We start from the raw sequence: 20,355 nt of genomic DNA on the forward strand, positions 1-20,355 counted from the left end.
AGGTCAAATCTGGCCTAAGAGTAATGTGATCTGATGAGCTGCCCTACTGAAGGGGAAGAGGCCCGGCCGCAATAACGAGACTGATTTGAACACTATCCTAAGATCTGGCTCAGGAGCCCTCATTCCCAGTGACACATAGGTCACTTGCCTTACAGGTGCCTCTGGTGCGCCAAGGCCCTCCATGGCTACTACCTTAGCCCAGCCTCCCAGCAGCCTGAGGGGTGGGTATTGTTATCATTCCCTTTCACATAGGAGACACTGGATGGGGCAGAAGTGACACGACTGATGTGAGCTGACTGGCCTTGAGACTCTGGCCCGAATGATTCCAGGACTTGTGATCTTCCCATGGCATTTTGGAGGGAGAGGGATAAAATGCAGAAGATTGTTGGTCTCCTTTAAGACCTAGGCCAAAGGCTGAGAAAGACAGTAAGGCAGAAGAAGGTTATAGGTGACCGAGGGTCTGGGGACATTTGTGGTAAAGAATTCTGCCTTTAGAAGGGGGCCTGACAGGGTGCCAGCACTGCTGCCCACTGGCCTGCAAGGAGCTCCAGAGCCCCTGGCCTTCCAGAGTCAGCCCAAGCAATGCTGAAAGGCATGAGGCTGCTCCCACCAGGTCCAGGAAAAGCAAACATTTCAGTGACCACCATCAAACCGTCTGTCATGAGGAAGCAAGTCACATGCAGAAGATGACAGAGACGGACCCTGGGTTGGGTGTGGAAGATGAAAGGCTGAGAAGGCAAGAAGACCCATCTGCCCCACCAAGGACAGCAAGACACTGCAGACAGATATGTGCACACCCACACACACGCATAGACACCAATATACATGTAGACACAGACATGTATCAAGACACACACAGAAACACAAGGACACACAAAAACACACACAGACCCAAGCACACAGACACACCGTAGACACAGACACACACATACACAGACATACACATGCACACACACAGACACAGACAGACAGAGACACAAACTCACATACCCTCGTCCCTCCCACAACCACATGATCGCCTCTTTCCTCATCTCTGTTGTGGCCCCCTTCATTCAACTCCCAAACATCCCAATGGGCTGGCTGGGGAACGACGGCACAGCTGCCCTTTCAGAGCCGACTCCAGCCTTACCAGGCCCTAAAGACCACCACCATTAAATAATCATGTTTAATGCTTTATAGAACAAACTTGTTCTTCACTAGTAAGTTCATCATGAACTTGAATCACTGTAAATTTAGTCTATAATCCAACGTATGCCTCAAGCAGCAACATCTTTTGTGCTCAATGATTTAAGTTACTACACTTTGAGCAAAGTCACATACTTTTCATACACTTACGAGCTTCAGCATTTACCTGGTAAAATGTAGCATAAAAGGAAATCATCCTTTTATCCTTTTGCATTGTGAGAAGAGAAACGGCTAAAGCAACCATCACCGAATTGCACTCTACAAACTTGAAGGAAAATCTGTTTTCATCTGGGCCACTCGCCCTGGTCCTTGTGAGGCTGCGGAACTTCCAGAAGATGGAGGTGTCACAGCACTGGCCCCGGGCAGGGGCAAGCCGAAGGCAACAGCAGACTCTTCTGGACAGCGCGCAGAGTCCCCACCCCATGTGCACCAGGCAGTGCATCCTCCCAGCATGAGGAAAGCTAGGCCTACCTCAGCATGACCTGCTGTGGGCAGTGGGATGCACTCCAGCGCTGGCTTCCTCAAAGAGCTCCCCTGATGCACAATCCTGGCCCACCCGGGAAACCTCCCTTCCGAGCCGGGGCATGTGCTTCAGGAGCGCTTTATATTCAGAGCTTGCTGTTCTTCTGAAACTGGGCCACCAGGCTGAGCACCTGCTCGGAAGCTTTGATGCTCTTAGAGCCCAGGTAGGTGGTGCTGTTGGCACCCGTCTCCTCCAGGTAGTAGCGGTAGTTGACCATCAGGCCGCATGAGCCCGTGATGCCCTTGAGGCTCCTGTCGGCCATCCAGTTGATGCGCCACATCACGGCCCCATTCTGCAGGTGGAAGTTGGCCACAGGGTTCAGGGCATAGCCCCGGTGCTTCTCTCCATACAGGTACCAGGCGCAGAGCCGCATCAGCGGGGCCTGCAGTGCCCTGACCAGCTTCTCGGACTTCACCCACTCACTGCTGCTGAGAGCGACCTTGAGAGTCTCGGTAACGGGACCACCAGTGACCTCAGAGATCTCCTGACACTCCGAGTCTGTAAACAACTCATTCCCACGGCGCTCCCTTGTTTGTGAGTTCAGAAGCCCCAAAAGCCATTTGGTGAATCCAGGTATCGGCGACAGACTTGAGAAAGTCCCAAGGTGAGGAAACTCTTTCTGTAAAGCATGGATGGGGTGGAGAAAAGACACACACAAATTCAGCAGGTATATTATGACATAGGAACGCCTCTCGATCTATAGTTTATGCATCATACACCTTTGTATACTGCTGTAGAGTTCACAAAGTGACATTTGACATGCATTATTTTTCTTCTTTCAAGAAACAATGATTTGGAACCTGATGTGTGCCAGGCCTGCAGGTATCCTGAGTCCCCAAGGCAAGGCTTTAAGATGGTGTCTCCATCTGCACCATCGCCACGTTGGCAAAACAGAGACCAGTGCATCAGGGGACCTGCCTAATCAGAGAGCTGGCCACTGTAAGGTGGGACTTGGTATGCAGTTTCTGACAACAGACCTCATCTTTCCACCACCCCACGCCCCCTGGTGGATGCTTTTGAGGCCACAGAACAGGGTTTGATGCTTGGCACACAGTACTAGGGACTGACTGCCCAGAGGGGGAAATAGAGGGTATTTCTTCATAGCATACAATACGGTTCAAACGTTACTGTTCAAACTATATAAAGATCTCAATTATCATTTCAAAAAATCTAGTACTTTCTGATTATAAATGTAATATATGCTCAGTATGGAAAATTTTAAAAAAACTTATGACAGAGGAAAACCACCACACTCTACTACTCTGGGAAACTAATCTCAACAGTTTGATAAAGTGTAACTCCTTCTGGTCTTTCTCTATGCAATTTCTACATAGATGAGACACTTATTTTAGATTCTGCCTTATGAATCTGTATTATGACCATTTTCCATTATCATTTAAAATTCAAAAACATAATTTTAATGACGGACTAATATTAAAAGATAAGACTATACCATGATTTCCCTGACCACATTCTTCTCATTGGGCATTTAAAGTGGCTCTCGAGTGTTCTGCTTTTATAAACCCTGAGGAACATTTTGGTGCAGAGGATAACACTGCTTCCTTCAAGACTCTCCTTGATGACTCTCTGGCCCATGGCCGAGTGTTGGTAAGTGACACCGGCATGATGGCTACTGGGGCCAGCTCTGACTCAGAAGCACAGTCTGTGGCTGAGTCACCCAGTATCCTGGACTCTGCTCTCCCTCCTTCTGCTGTTCTTACCCATGCACATCCCTTCTCCCAGCCCCATTCATTAACACCCTCAGCAAAGAAAAAGAAAACAAGAAACATATCAATTAGATGTGGATTGTTACCACCTCTGGGGAAAGAGTGGCAGACAGCGATAATAATGAAGCTGACACCAACTGAATCCTGAGTTCTGAGATTAAAAACTGATTATGAATTTAACAGGAAACACGTAAATATTTTAATTTTGCTCTGTCATCCTTTAAGGAAGAGCTGCTGCTGTGGTGACCTGTGTGGAAGCCACCCAAAGCAGAGAACACCACGCTCAGAGCCAATGATTAACAATCTAGTTATTTTACCTAAAGATTAGATTCTACTCACTGTAGTTCATCCAAGCCCCTGATGAAATAGTTTTAAAAAGCCTAGGACCAGGGCTGGCCAGTTAGCTCAGTTGGTTAGAGCACAGTGTTGATTACACCAAGGTCAAGTGTTCGGATGCTGTACCAGCCAGCAGCCAGTAAAAAAAACAAAAGAGCCCAGGCCCAAAATGAACCTGAACCACGTAGAATGGTTAAAGTGTTTTTTACGGGACAGCAAAGAGAAGGGAGTGAGATCAAAAATAAGCCAATGCACTTAATTTCATCTTCAAGCTGCCTGGCCTAACCTCAACACCCCTTACAGACCACAAGAAAGCCCTCGGTGATGCAACGGCAGAGCCAGAGGCCCTGGGCAGTGTGGGCAGTGTGGGCAGCATGGGGTGGGGAGGGGAAGGTCAGGCACAGCCAGGATGGCCACAGATGGTATCATACAAACCAGGACACTTGAGGGTGAAGGGGGCATGCCTGACATGCATGCTGGGACAACACATGAGATCAGAAGCATCCTGGAAAACCAGAAAGAGGTTACACCGGAGAGAGCCGATGTCCTGAGAATACATCTGCACTCTGTGGACAACTGAGAAGCTGGATTCTGGATGCCTTTTCTCAACATCATTCCTGTCCCTCTGGCAGTCTCATGGCTCCTAGCACTTGCCAAGGGGCATCTGGCATTTTTCTACGGCCTTCTCCCTCCCTTTAGCTGCTATCTTCATCCTGTGTCACCCACCACAAAACCCGACACCCTGCAAGAGTCACTAATGGGAACAGACCACATTTAAACAGCAGACACAGGGCTATCCCCGTCTGTCCCACACAGCCGCCTTACCTGCAGCTCCTTGAGGACTCGCTTGATAAGGAAAGTGCCTAGCTCAACACCCTGTAGTCCCTGCTGAGTCAAACTGATGGAGTAGAAGATGGCAGCAGCAATTCTGTGCTTCTCCTCTGTTTCCGATGGAGGGCAATCCTTCACTATTGCCTGTGAGACACCAATGGTGGACCTGAGCAGGTGGACGCTCTCCCCACCCCCACACAACCCTTCCGCTTTGGTCATAAGACCATTCCCAGAGAACAGAAAGAGCTGAGAGACCTCGGCTCCCTGACTTGGGTTTAGCTATAGAGACCCGATGCTGCCTGTCCTGGAGGTGCCCATTTCACAGCCTCCCTGGGTGTATCATCTCTACCACTTGAAATTCTCATGCAAACTGAAACTTGCTTCCATTCTCCCCCACAACACCCAGAGGTAACACACAACCTTCGTCGAGGCCAAATAGCTCCTCTTTCTTTGCCGTTCCTTAAAAGGCTGCTTTTTCTACCTGTTAAGTTATCTTTGCTTCTATTCAGTAGGCCATATGCAGTCCTACATGATTTTTCTTTTTGCAAATCTACCCTTTTATGACTTTTCTATGTACCTTTTTTGACTCTGTGCCAACATCTTTGATTTTCCCAAATGAAAACACATATTCACATAGACACATACAAGCAGCAATCTAAGAAATAACTTATACTGGAAAGTCACTTAGCTGAAATCCAGTTTTACTGGTACTCATTTCTGATTGTAGGGTTTTCTGAACCCAATCCTCTGAAGGTCACTTGATAACAGTGGAATAGCAGGCAGTTACATTCTAGTTTGCTTTGATGCAGGTTTTGACATTATGATATTTATGTATTGGTTTTTGTCCATGGTTCTGGGCTCATGCTACTCTCTGACCTTCTCCTGCCTGCCTTTCACCTGCTCCTTTTTCTGTCTGAGGAAGAAAATTCTCTGATGTACCTTAGCTGATTGTAGGTCTTAAGACCCCCATTTCAGGAGTGGTCCTGCCCCATGCTGGGAGGAAAGAACACTGCACAGAGAGGCCAAGAAGAGCCTGAACAGACATGCCTCGCTGGGTTTCCCAATCCAGGCCGTTAGTGTTAGATCAGACACTTTTTGTCCAATCACATTTCTACATGGCTGTCCATCCTTCAATCATGCCTACGTAATGAAGCTTCCATAAAAACCCAAGAGGCTGGGTTCAGAGAGCTTCCAGATAACTGAACATGTGGAGGTTCCTGGAGGGTGGTGGCCCAGGGAGAGCATGGAAGCTCTGTGCCCTTCCTCCATACCTCACCCTGTGTGTCTCTTTGTCTGTATCCTTTATAATAAACTGGTAAACATATGTACCTGTTTCTCTGAGTTCTGAGAACCACTCAAGCAAACTAATCAAATCCAAGGAAGGGGCTGTGGGAACCCTAATTTATAGCTCGTTGGTAATAAGTTCCCGAGCCCTGGACTTGCAACTGGTATCTGAAGTGGGGGGCAGTCTGGGGGGACTGAGCCCTCAACCTGTGGGATCTAATGCTATCTCCAGGTAGAGTGCCGGAACTGATCTGGAGGGCACCCAGCTGGTATCTGCTGAGAAACTGCTGGCTTGCTTGCCAGCAGGGAGCTGTCCCCACATATGTGGTCACAGAAGCCAGTCTTCTGTGTGTGACTGTTGTTGAGTGAGAATAAAGAGAGTGTTTTTTCCCACTTGTTCACAGTACGCCAGATTGCTTTTGAAGAACACATTTAAACCATTTTAACTCCCACCAGCTACATTTGATTCTTGAAGTAGGGGTGTTTAGCCTAGAGCCCGTGGATGAGGTCTGGAGGTCCACAAACTTTCTGAAATTGTGTATGAATGTGTGAGTCTGTGCATATCCCCCCCTCTGGAGTAAATGTGCTCAGCTTCCATCCTCTTCAAATTCTCAACAAGGTCTGTGACCGACCCCCGAAAAGTTAAGAAATGCTGCCGTGAGGGAAGTGGGATAGCTCATGAGACGGAGGTGACGCCCCAAGGCCTATGCTGGGCTGGGAGCTGCACCTGCCCTCAGATGGAAGAATCCGCACTTCAAAGACCAGAGTGCACTTCACATCCCTCCTAGTCTTCATCTCCATGATGGTCTCCTTCATTTTTTAGGAAGTCTGCAGGTTATCTTGTGGTTCCTTATTCAAAAATTCCCAGCAATCTTTTTTTAAAGTTTTCAAAATAAAACAAATCTTTCTTTGGTTATTCAAATGAGATACGTGTAATGTTAAAGAGGCAAAGAATGAATTCGTAAAGAAGAAATCACAAGTTACTCCAAAGTGTAACATCCACACCTGCTGCTGACCTTCTGATGAACACATCTAGGTCATCTCATGGGCTGTTGGCATGTATATGTTTAAATATGCATATACATATAGCTGTGCACACACATGCTCACATGTGCACAAATGCATCTGCTCAGTTTTTCACACATGAAAGGCACCTTCCCTCAGCGTCAGGATGAGGCCGGCTTTGAATCCTGGTCCCACCCTTACTTTCTCTCTGGTTGTGGGTGAGTTACTGATGTTCCCTAAGCCTCAGTTTTCTCATGTCTAAAATGAGGACGATAATAATAATAATAATAATAATAATAATAATAATAATAATAATAATAATAATAATACGTAATTCACAGGGGGCTCTGAGTGGTAACACACGGAATGTTCTTCGTGGACTGACAGACGCAGAGCATGAGCTCAATCAGCACTGTTAATATTATAAGTAAGACCACACACTACGTGCTATTCTATAATCTGAATTTTTATTCAACAGTGAGTCAAGGTTGGCTTTCCGTGTCAAAAATATAAACCTACATTAATATTCACACACACACACACACACACACACACACACACACACACACACACACACACACACACACACACACACACACACAGATCCAGCGTATGTGAGGATGCACCATGTGTACACACCACCATTTCTTTAACTCATCCTCTACTGATGGACTATTAGGTTAGTAACCCCAGCCTTTCCGTATTAGTCCGTTTCTGCTGCTTATAACACAATACCTGAAACTGAGTAATTCATGAGGAAATTAAATTTATTTCTTACAGTTTTGGAGGCTGGGAAGTCCAAGGTCCAGGGAACACATCTGGGGAGGGCCTTTTTCTCAGTGGTAGACCCTCTACAGCAATGTACAGCATAACAAGAATGGGCTGAGCAAGAGTGAGCCAACCTTCTCACCTGCTCTCCTTTCAAAGCCATCAGAATGACACCTATTACTCCATGAACGGATCAATCCATTCACAAGGGCACAGTCCTCATAATCTAATCACCTCTTAAAGGCCCAACCTTTTAAATACTGTAATTGGATTTCCCACCCTCTTCTTAACACTGTTTCAATGGAGATCACGTTTCCAAAACATGAACCTTTGGGGGACACATTAACTCACAGCACTTTCCAGACTGCAAACAAGGCTGCATGAGCAACCGTGCACTCTCAGGTCTGAGTATAACCCCAGGATAAATTCCTAAGAGTGGAATTTTTAGGGTCAAAAGGAGTGCACATTCTATATTTCAACACATATTGTCAAACTGTCCTCACGAGAGGTCCTAATAACTTCTAGTCTCACTAACAGCATGTGAGAGTATGACTTTTTCAAACACAAAACTTGTAAGAGAATTTCTCCGTGGTGATCAAAAACACCTGCCTGTTTGCCCCGTTCAATTTCTCTAACTTTTTAGGCTGGGAAGCTCTGCTCAGGGGGCCGGTCTTATCATCCATTCAACTTCCTGACAGGCTTTTCCAACCCCAGGCTTCACCCCCATGTGCTCTTGTTCTGAGCAAACCCACTCTGACCCAGATGTCTGATACTCTCCCCCAACCTGTCTTCACCTCCACTGAGCTCTGTTCTCCTACTTCCAGACCCTGCAGTGTGGCCACTGGTCCTTCCGTAACCTGAGTGCCTGCATGAATATTTCAGACACTCCTGCCCAACTCCTCCTGGAGAGGATCAGTTTGCCACAGGAAGGGACTATCAGACATGATTCCTACAAACCTCCGTGAACCAGGCAGAGTTCTGGGCCTCTATTAGGCATAGGGTACACAGTATATCTTTCAATTTTTCAATCATATATCTTCTAAAACTCCCTGTAAACACTTAACACATGCTGAGAAGCTGAGCCAGGCATCCTTGTGTCTCTTCTTCCCTAACTATTTATCTTCCTTCCATAACTATTTTCTGCCTCACAAACACGTTCGGTAATGGACTTCCCGTGTCTTAACTCAAGAACGACACAGCTGGATGAGTGCTTTCCTTGCTCCATGACTGTCTATACACTACACTTCCACATTCTATAGCAACAAATCTGGAGATTTTATCTAACCCATTAAATAGTCCGTGGAAGTCCAAAGCAATTAATTTTTTAGAAAGAAGATAATACCAAGTTAAAAAAAAAAACCTCAGAGCCTTTGTGGGGTGCCTATCTTGTCCTGGTCGACCATCTGCAGGTACCTGGATGTTGCTGGAGATGTCACTGGTCAGCGCCACATGCAGAACTACAAGGGGCTCTTCAGGGGTTGAACAGTGAGAGAAGAAGTAGCATCTTCTGTAAGGCCCAACACGCTGCTTCATATCCATCCAATTTTTCACAGGATGCACAGCCTCAGACCTGATGAGAAAATCACAGAGATAAGACAGATGTATAACTTACAAGTTAAATAATGACTGCTGATTCCTTTTCGTATTATTCACTGAAGTCAAATAAATCCTTTAAATATAGCTTTAATTGGCTCTTCTGGAAAATTCAAAGAAAATCATTTTAATGTGAAACAGCACTGAGAGGAATACAATTAATAACTATTTTACATACACAATGATGCTCTAATTCTTAATACCCACTTTAAGTTTGTGAGGCTCCCGGGAAGCTCTTATGCTGCAGATTTTATGCAAAAGCTACTCAAATGCTTCATCCTGGAACACTCTGTTGCGTCTTTCCTTTGTTCCCTGCAGTTCGAAAGTGGCTTCAGTCCACAGACACCCATCTCTCGGGTCCATTCATCCTGCAACCTCATCCAACCACTATTTTGTTTTTGGCACGCGAAATGGCAGCAGGCACTATCAGCTGTTTGAGTTTGTTACACTTCAATCAGCAGGACACTTCTCAAGCCTTAGATTCCATGGGACGGCATGGAATGTGGTGAGGACACTGTGTCCTGGATGTGTTGTAACTACGTACAATATAGTTCAGTTAGAGATTTTATCCAAGAGAGAAATTTTAACAATTAGATGAATGAAATACTGTTTTGATTATTAATGCAGACTTGGTCCAGTGAGTTTGTACAAGTCTGATCATGGGGGCTTGGGAAGCTATAAAGTGGGCCAGTTTGCTTTAAATATGAGGACATAAGTAAGACCCCAGGTTACTGACATACTGATCAGTTTCTATCCATGTGTGACAACAGCCACAATGTTTGTAAATACTATGTTTGGTTTCATAAGGCTTGAAATAAAATGTACATGTAAATGGAGATTGACTTTTGGCTAAAATATGAGAAAATGAAAACCTCAATACTTACTCACTGATTTTCTGAAGCACTTCACATGGTGAATGCCAGGTAACCCGTTCCAGGTTTAGGAACCCTGAAGAAAACCATTCTGAGAGCATGCCTTTGAGCACCCCATTCATTTCCTGAAAGAAGAAGATAAAGCGTAGGCCTTCGGGGTGTGATGGATCAAGCCCACCTCTGTGTTGCTGCTAGCACCAAGAATTAAAATGCTAAAATATGACATGGAAGAAGACTGTGCAAGGCGATTCTCTAAACAGCTTTTTCTGAAACATCTTTATTGAATTCTTATCTCAAACCAAGAGAGGTTTTGATTCAACTCTCTTTTAGACTTAACTACTTCAGTCTGTAAGACACCTGACTGAGAACATTCAATTTGAACTAAGTTGCCCAAATCAAATATATTCCAATTCATTTGCTGTTGTGAACATAACTAAATATATAAAATCAGTACAATGGTGACAGACGCATCATACAGGAAACACAGGTACACAGACAGCACAGGCTCAACAAGTCCTCATCCCCTCAGGAACATCACTTGGTATGACAAACCATGATTCCTATGTTTCCTATTCTTCCCATTCTGTAAGGGCAGAGTCTGTTTCTGATTAACTTCTGCGGTTTCCAAAGCATTCATTAGTAGACTGATATCAAATGAAAAAGAGAAGAAAAAAAAAAAAATGAAAGAATGGTGATGAGGAAGTAGCAGGAAGGGATCTCATTTGCCAGACAATACAGAATGGCTCTTTATAAAACTGTATTTTCTGCGTTTGACTACAACAGTTCTTAACTTTCCTGGGATCTTCTCACACTCTAGAGTATGTGCTAAAAACCAGACTCTCCCTAGAAAAATGAAAACGTGAATAAAATTTTGCATACAGTTTACTGCCCCCCATTGATACGTATCTGTGGCCCATCCCCAAAGGTCCAGGGACCCCAGGTTAGGAGCTTCTGCACTAAGTGGTTAGGGATGGACTAGCTGAGTTCTGCATACCATGTATGGGCAGATCTATATCACCTTATGATAGGAAAAGGCTGGAAATACCTAGTTTCAGTATTAACTCAGTATTAATCACTAAAGAAATGGTTTGGCTGATGAAAGCTCCCCTTGCAAAAGTCTCTTCGTTCTATTTTGGGCTACTGACAGCTATAAAATGTGACGATGGCACACGAGAACTGGGAATCCAGGTGAAAGGTGAGAAGTCTCCACTGCTTAATTCTAACACTGACAACAGCTGTTCAGTCTGGAATTAACAACAGCATGCAGCAAGGTTACTGGATTGCAAGTAACATGAGGGAGAGAAATCTCTTCTGCTTTATACTCATTAATTCAGCAATCATTTATCAACAAGACTGAAAAACACAACTGCTGGGAATATTCTGGTGATGCTAAAGTCAGCGTTAGCTCTCAGTTTATTCTGTACTGCTAATTCCAATGGTCTTAGATAACACTGTTTAGCATACCAGACAACTTCTCCTTTTAGCAGAGAAAAGGTTGTCTCCCACTCTTTCTTCTCAGGTTTTTGGCTATCAAGATCTGCCCATTTTTCGTGTGTGAAGAAAAGTTACTTTTCTTTGCTCAGAAGCTCTAAGGTGGAGAAGAGAGTTGAAAGCCACTGGTAAGGGTAACACTACAGAGGCTAAGACATTTCAGGTATGATTCCAACTCACAAAAGTGCCCCCCCCAGGTGTATACTTGTATATATTGGGGTATACATTCCCACCTAAAAATAAATTCTCATTTAGCATAGTTAAGCACAGAATTTACTAGAAACAATGAAGACTACTACATTGACATAAAAGCAGAGAAGCCCACCCAAACAGCTTGCATACCAGGGCTTAGCTCTGCTGGGCAGCTGCAGTGGTGGGAACATTTACCGTGTCTGATAGAGTTTAGTCCTTTCTTTAGTTCCTCACTTCTGGGAAGGCTTGAGCGCCTCATTTCACCACAATTCCTATGTTCAAATCGCCCGTCAAGAAACCTTTCCATGATGTAAAGGCCAACTTTCCTCAAGCGCCCATAAATCGCTGAACAGTGCTCAGACCTTCTCCTACACTGGGGATTCAACTCAGTTTCACGGGGATTTTATCTCTGAGAAACAAGTCATCAACTAAATGTGCCTCTGGAGAAAAACGCAAAGCCTATAAACCACAGCCCATCCCCCAGGACCCCAGAGGCAGGAAGCAGTCAGCAGAGCAGGACACATACCCATGAGGTCCCGTGGGCACAGGGCAGCATGCACGCTTTTGCTGCAGGGTCTGGCCCCTTCCAGGGAGCTGTATCTGGCTAACACAAGCTGTCATCTCTTACACTCCTCTTCAGACACCACTGAGCACATTTCAGAGACAGGAGCACTGAGGGTGACTGATGGGGCGGATCTGAATTTGTGCCTCTCTGAGCTCAAAGACCTTGCCTGCCCCGCTCATGAAAGAACATGAGAAACCAGACTTGTTTCTGCCCAATGGCTGTGTATCTAGGCACCATAACAACCATCTAAGCTCATTTCGCACTTTGACAGAGGAAAAGAACATTTTTTCTTTCTAAAAAAAGAACACTTTTTACCTTGTAACCAAAGGGAACATTTCTTCTCCTGGTATGATTACACTGCTTTATGGATTTTATGTCACTCCTTATACTGAATAATTCATTTATTGTTTCAATTTCTACAGGTTAAAATCGGGGGTTTTGTGATCACAGAAGTCAAGGATATTGACAAGTATCTTTTCTACTACAAATTCCTTAATTATTAAAGCAATTAAAATTCCTTTCTTAGAATAAATCCATTAAGATCAATTCACTTATGGTAATACAAGGAATTCTACAGATCTGCATCAAATGGATACACCACGGGAGTGGAGACCTAGTTTGAATCAAGAAGTCTGATACAATTATGCTTTTAACAGCCTTTTAATTAACGCTCACCTTCTCAGTACACTGCATTTGCTGTCTTGAAAAACACAATCAATGATATTTGACCTTTGCCACTGTAAAAACTTTCAGCATAGTCACTTTTATCTTCCCAGAAAGGACACTTGATACTGACTCTGAACTTTATATCAAAAAGATTTAAGGACTGGCCCGTGGCTCACTCGGGAGAGTGCGGTGCTGATAATACCAAGGTCATGGGTTTGGATCCTATATAGGGATGGCTGGTTAGCTCACTGGCTGAGCGTGGTGCTGACAACACCAAGCCAAGGGTTAAGATCCCCTTACTGGTCATCTTTATACAAAAAAAAAAAAAAAAAAAAAGGCTTAAGAAACCCCAAGGGAGAGAAAATAAACATTTTCTGATTTAAAATGTCCAAGGAAAAAGATATACACCACCCTGGCCATATGCCTTTGGTCCTCATGCTAGGCTACACTCGCAACGGAAATGTCAGTCTTCCAGATTCTTATATTTCCCATAACACAAACTGTGCCATCACTTGTATACTGTATTTTTAGTAAAGTTCCAATATATCCCTCAGGGCATCTCTTGGAAGAGAAGCAGGCTGACCTTGAGCTTACTGACCATCAACCAAATCTCACCTCAGTGCAGAGCCAATGGACCAGGGGAGTGAAGTGATTTGACTAAAATCACGTCTCTAACCAACAGATGGCAAAGACGGGACTGGAAATCAGCTCCCTTCCGCACCCAGTGAAGTACACTATACCCACTGTCCTGTGAAGTACACGGCGTCAGCATCACATTTGCCACTTACTCCCAAAGTGTCTTTTCAGCCTATAGGAGTCACTAAAAAAGGACCTGCGACAGGCCACACAGTGGACTGAGTCCAATCTAGGAAACACTGAGCAGCAAGCCACTGGAAGCTCTCCTGTAACCAGTGCATGTTCATTTGACTTTACCTGGCAAGTCCAAAAGTCAACAGGGCCCAGATGAGTAGCAGACTTGTGTGACGGGTGCAGTGTGCACACAATCAGGAGTGCCAAGAGCTGGGGCAACTGGGGAGTGAGCACCCTGCTCCCTTGAGAGAAGTCAGCACTTAAGAAAGCTCCTGGGAGTCTACAAATCCTGCCCTAAAGCTTCTTGTGCCAAACTTCCAGTGATTTCTAACACTGAACTCCTAAAAGTGAAAAGTTCTAGCCAAGTTGCCTCTTTAACATAGATGTGAAATCCAGAATGAGGTAAAAGAAACGGACTCAAAATCGACTGCACTCCAAATAGATAGAATGTCTAACATGGAGTGAATTCTAATGTGAACTGTGGACTCTGGGTGATAATGATATGTCAATGTGGGCTCATTGATTGTACAAATGTTCCACTTTGGTGGGGGATGCTGCTAATGGGGGAGGCTGTGCATGTGTGAGGGCAGTGGGTATTTGGGAAATCTGTACCTTCTGCTCAGTTGTGTTGTGAACCAAAACTGCTCTAAAAAATAAAGTCCATTTAAAAAATGGACTCTGCACATTAAGCCATTCTGGTGACAGGTTACAATATCAGGTTCCAATTGACAATTTCTATGGATAGAAAAAATAATTCTATTCTCAGAATGATTCAAATGACAAGAATTTAAAACCATTTTGACATAACTATATAGAGCAAAGGAGAAGGGAATTAACAGATTCAGCTATTAACAGTTACATGCACTGCATATAAGGCTAGGATTTCTACGTAGAGAAATGGAAGAGGCATCATAGAGCAAACAGAAAAGGCTTCTGCCACCAAAAAGTCCAAACCATGCAGAGGCAAAGGTTAGGCTGTCATTACTCATTTTCTGTTCAACTAATTTCTCTATTCCATGTGACTTTTGCCTGACCATTATGCGATGTTTTTTCCTTTACCTGTATGGACAACTTTGGTTTAAAAACAAGGAAACCTTTAAAGGTCTGAGGACTTAGCACTGCTGGCAGCCTCTGGATTTCCCAGGGCAAGTCCCTTTCTCCCAAGTCTTGATATTATAGTGTTCAGTTGTCAGGATGTTGCTTCTCAACCATGTGATAACCAAGTGTCCCCATGTGGGGAAGAGCAAGGGGATGTATTTGGTAACATCTCAGAATCAGAATTTGGAACTGGAGGACCAAAGCTGTCCAAATGTCTGATATTATGACCCACTTGGATGTGGAGAAACCTTTCAAGTCCTTCTGGGCTTCGTTCTAGGCTCAGAACTCTGTGACAAGAAGTGTGTGATGAGCAGTGTGGAGCAGTCTGACCCTGAGACAAATGGTGATGATTAGTTTGCCTAGTCTGTTTCACACCAGGGCATCCAGGAGTTTATCTCAATGATTCATTCATCACTTTGCTATGCATGAAATTTAAGACAAGATTCCCAGTTTTCAAGGAGCTAATCATCTAGTTGTGGGGATAATACATTTCAAATACTACGTTCGTAGTGTGTGGAACACAAAAGCTCGGCCATTCAGATTGGCCTTGAGCCCAGAGCATGGTCAATTCAATACAGTAAGAATCCATGACTGATTTCATGATGTGCAATCAACAACTGTGAGTTCTCAGTCTGCGAATCTTTTGGCCAAAGGTTTGTGGACCTAGGTATCATTTAGCATTGAAATTAACCAGCTATCACAGTCAAATCATAGTGACTGTCATCACTCTGAGATTAATCCCACCCTTAACTACACCCAAGTTTTATGCATCTAAGGCTAAGTAGCCAAAAAAAAAAAAAAAAAGATAAAGTTTTGGATGAATGTTGTTAACTCAGATAGCAGGATGGTGATATACAGTGTAGTGCAAAGAACCCTGGATCCGGGTGGGTGATCAAAGACACTATTTGCTCTGAGTTCTTAGACAAGTCACATCACGTCAGTATCCATCTCCTTTACTATGAAAGGGATATGCCTATCACCCACCTCTGACTGAGGGAATGAAAGTGAAAACTATCATGCCAATGTCAGAGCTCTTAAATAAGGTAGGACGTAATCATTCAACTGGTTAAATCTTTCTTAAAGCCAATTACACATAGTAAAGTTCTGAATGTCAGACACTTCCCGAAACATTTACATTGTTTTTCGTTCACTAAAAGGGAAGGCTAATGGTCACTTCATATTTAATACTAATAGTATAAAAGGACTACAGGCAACTCGAGGCACTCTTTCAGGTCACAATAATCTAAATCTCAAAGTATTTATCTGCATCTAACATAAACTCACTATGCTAAGCCCTTGATGGCCTCAGGAAATCAACTTAGAATCATTATCGTTAGGGCTACTCGGGGAGTTAAACTCCCTGTCCAAGGTTACGCAGCAGAGAGGAGGGCAGACGGCTTTGAGACTCCTGGGCAGAGGTGACCTTGACTTCTAGCCATCTTTGTGCATTTCAGAGGACTTTTTAGGACAATGTCTCACACAGACGGGGTGCCCAACTAACTTTTACTGACACCGTCCAGGTTCTCAGAATGATGCTCAGTTCGATACTCGTTCAGGTACTCCAAACAGATGAAACCTCTCAGCTAAAATAATGAAAAAGAGGCTTTATAGAGTACAGTAATCAGGTACGAGGAGAGTCACGTTAATGGCAGACAAGTGCCCAGTATTTAGTAAGCACTATATAGTGAGGACTGCAAGGTCAGACTGGGGGAAGGCAAGGACTCAGCGTGGGAAGGAAGGGACAGAGAGTGAGGGCTGTAACTCCAGGAGACGTGCGCGCAGCTTCAGGCAGGAGAAGATGGAGTGGTTGGGGCTTGGCGGGCAGGTGAGGACTACATGGGAAGAGCCGCCAAGGGCCCGCGGACCCGGGCTCTCCGTCCCCGCTGCCCGGCGGTCGGGGGCGGCCCGGGCGGGGCCTTACCCTGACGTCGGGCCCCTCTACCAGCTTCAGGGCCTGCGCCTCGAGCAGGTCGGCCCGCAGCTGCACCAGGAAGCGCACGCCGCCGTCCAGCTTGCTGATGTGGTGGAAGAGGCCGCGGTAGCGCGGCACCAGCGCGTAGCGCAGCCGGTCCTCAGCCTGCAGCAGCACGGCCACCTCCCGCGGCCGCTGGTGCAGCTGAAGCACGCCGGCGCTCTGCTCGGCCACCTGGCCGTGGTCCACACCGAAGCCCCGCGCCAGGCGGCCCAGCAGCTCGGCCCGCTCGGCCACCTGGGCCAGGCCGCCGTAGAAGCTCACGAAGTCCGCGCACTGGCCCTCGGCGGGAGCCGGCGTCTTCTCGCGCAGCTCATAGACCGGCATCTGCGGCACGGCGCGGCGTAGCAGCTCGTCCATGGCCCGCTCCAGGGCACCGCCCGCCGCCGCCGGCCCGCTCGACAGCCGGGGTCCGGGCGGCCGCGGCGGTCGCGGGGGAAACCGCAGCGGGAGGAGACGCGGTGCCCTCAGGTTTGGCCGGAGGCCTCGCATGGCGCCAGGCAACAGCTGCCGAGGAGGCGCCGCCACCGCTGCCGCGCTTCCGGCTTCCTGCTTCCGGCTTCCGGCGCGCGCCGGCCCCATTGGTCGAGGCTGGGAGACGGGCGAGGCGGTGGCCAATCGGAGTGTGGAGCGGTGGGGGCGGGTCAGCTCCCTCTCGCGGCACGAGGCCAAGTGTGCCCAAAGGTCCCGGCGGAGGCGGGGCAGCCTCGGGGGCCTCTTTCCCTGTCAGCTGCCTGCTTGTCCTCCTGTTCTAATACTTGGCCATCTAAAGTCACCGTCTCAGCCCCTGTCCTCTCCCTCCCCCCGCATATGTGTGTCCTCTTCTCCAGATGCATCAAAGTCACCTGGAGCGTGTTACACATCCCAGAGATTCTTCTGCAGTGTGTCTGGGAGTTGCTAAGGAAGCTGTGTGTGCTTAAGAAATGCCCATGGTAATTCTCTGGCGAGGTAGCATTTGTCTTGACCCTGCCTAGGCGATCTCCATTCGGTGATAGGGTTTTCTTAAACAGATAACTCCCAGAGCCCCTCTCTTTCTCCCCTCCAGCTGCCTGCTGGAGAGATTTTCATGGATGCCACAAACCGGGGCTCTCCTGGGTATCTTGTTCCCCAGCCTGACCCTCCTTCCTTGGTCCTCATTCATGCGTTCATTCATTCAAGAGAATTTTTCTTAATCACCTGGTATGCACGAGGCCCTGTACTAGGCTCAGGGATAAAAAACGGACCAGATGCTGCCCTCAGGTAGTTTACAGTCACATAAAGGAGACAAACAGTAAAATAACTACAGATTGTGAGAAGTGCTATAAAGGACATAAACAGGGTGGAGTGATATAAAATAGCACAGCTAGGGTGGACGTCCCACTGTGGATAGGGCAGTCAAGAAAGGTCTCTCTGAGCAGATGACGTTTAAGCTGAGCCTAAAAATAGTTATGTGAGGGGGGAATAGGGCTGCTGGAGGTAGCCCTATTCCCACCTCCCGGTAAATATCAGAGTCCCCCTCCCTTCTGGGATACTACCCCTGGCCAAGGTAGTTACCCAAGGAAAGGCACATCCCCTCTAAGACAAACAGAGCTGGAGGGAGCAAGGGACCCTAAGTAAATGAACAAGCACTATGGTGCCAGGAGAGTAGCGAGTAGATTAACTTAACTGCCCAGCCAGATATCCCATGCACTCTGAGTTATGTGAGCTGGGTGAGGGTCTGCACATAAGCCTGAAAATAATTTACACCCCTACTCTGATCTGTTCACTACATAAGTGTTGTATGTACCCCGTGGTGGTGCAGGTATCTGACTGACTGGCCACGATCAGTACTTCTTGTAAGTCTAATAAACCAATGTCTCTACCTGTTGGAACCCCAGGTGAGTTCTTTAGAATAAGCAAATGTAGGGGGGCATAGAAAATTGTAGTAGAATTGTAGAAAAATATAACCTTAATGTACGCAGTCTTGTATCAAATGCTTAAGCAAAGCAGCTTCTAAGGGGCCATACAAGGGTCAGGCCCGAGCACACTAAACATTAATAGCCCCCACCCGGTTCCAGCAAATGACTGGTTCCTTATCTAAAAGCCACCTGGCCAGGCCCTGGGGAAGATAAACGATTGAGAAATGCACTATCGGGGTGCCAGCCTGCTAAAGCCCACCTGTAAACCTAAAGGCGCCACAGATAACCAACAACTCATCCTGTCACAAGATCTGTTCAGAAAAACTGTATAAAAGCTGCTTGTATTGTAAATTCGGGGTCGCTTATGTCTTGAATGCTGAGTGACCCCAGCATGCTGGAAATAAACTCCTCTTGCTTGATTGCATCAGACTCTGTCTCATGGTCTTTGTGAGGTGAGCTATCCCAGCGTGTGGGGTTTGTGCATGGTGCACGGATCTTACACAAACACTACGCCAGTGTCCTCACAGATTTGGGGCTCCCCTGTTACAGATGTGGGAAAGAAAATATCTGACCCATCCTTCTTCCCAAGCTCAAAAGTATGGATTTTATTACCTCTGTCCTGCCCTTCATCTTAACATCATCTTATTCCTTTTTACTTTAAAAGTTCTCCTGAATTCACTCCTCCTTTCTGGCCTGCTGCCCCTGTGGCCCCTGTCGCTTCTCACCAGGACCACTGCAGCAGCCTCTTTGTTTCCAGGCTTGCTTCCTTGCCTTGCCTGCTGAGTGTACTTTCTAAATTACCCTCCTAACCATGGCATTCACTTTCTCAACAACTTTACCTGTATGTAAACTATGTGACCCTGCACTGTAACCAAGGCTCAAAATATCAAATAACCATGGGAAAAGAGGGAACTCAGAGAAATGCATGTTAAGGAAAAAAACTCTTTCTTTTTTTAAAAAAAAGCCCATGGGGTTTAAGTCCCAACACGGCTACAGTCCTGCTCCCTTCAACAAGGGCAGGTGGGCTCTGAGGGCAGGGCTTCCGTGTTTGCTTGCAGATGAACAGGGCACCCGGCCATCTGTGGGTGCTGGAGGGTGGACCCTTCCCTTCTGTAGTCACACAGTGGTAGTAACTGATGTCTCCCTGACATGCCTGTGAGGAGACAGATGTTTGCAGGCATTGGCTGGGCCCATTCTGTACTTCTATACATTAACAAAAACCGCTGTTTATTTAGCACACACCTTATGCCATCCATCGTTCTTCACACGTAAATGCATTAACTCATTTAATCCTCATAATAATAATATAATAATAAAATAATGATAATATAGGGCAAGAATGATTATTTCCATTTTATAAAGGTGGAAACGGAAGCATGGGGTGATACAGGAACCTGCTCAAATTGCTCAGAGACTGGGCTGTGTAAGGGCTCTTTGAACCTGGCTGGTCTCCCTCTAATGTCTATGCACTTTCCACCCCAGGACCCTGCCTCTGCTAAAATAAGGATTTCTGTATTACTGAGAGTTGAGTTTTTTTTTTTTGTGCCGAAATACTGAGAA

General features: G+C 46.0%; 1 protein-coding gene across 1 annotated transcript; it reads right to left on the reverse strand.

Annotated features, from left to right (window-relative positions):
• Positions 1–1,166: 1,166 nt before the first annotated feature.
• On the reverse strand, positions 1,167–17,438 carry MLYCD (malonyl-CoA decarboxylase). The gene is made up of 5 exons (XM_063111102.1): positions 16,868–17,438; positions 10,137–10,249; positions 9,073–9,229; positions 4,597–4,746; positions 1,167–2,327 (listed from the first exon to the last, which is right to left on the reverse strand). The coding sequence occupies exons 1-5, from the start codon at positions 17,408–17,410 to the stop codon at positions 1,794–1,796; spliced, it is 1,497 nt and encodes a 498-aa protein (XP_062967172.1). The 5' UTR covers positions 17,411–17,438; the 3' UTR covers positions 1,167–1,793.
• Positions 17,439–20,355: the final 2,917 nt, after the last annotated feature.

This window comes from Cynocephalus volans, chromosome 10 (genome assembly GCF_027409185.1).
Source record: "Cynocephalus volans isolate mCynVol1 chromosome 10, mCynVol1.pri, whole genome shotgun sequence".
In the NCBI taxonomy this organism is placed as follows: Eukaryota; Metazoa; Chordata; class Mammalia; order Dermoptera; family Cynocephalidae; genus Cynocephalus; species Cynocephalus volans.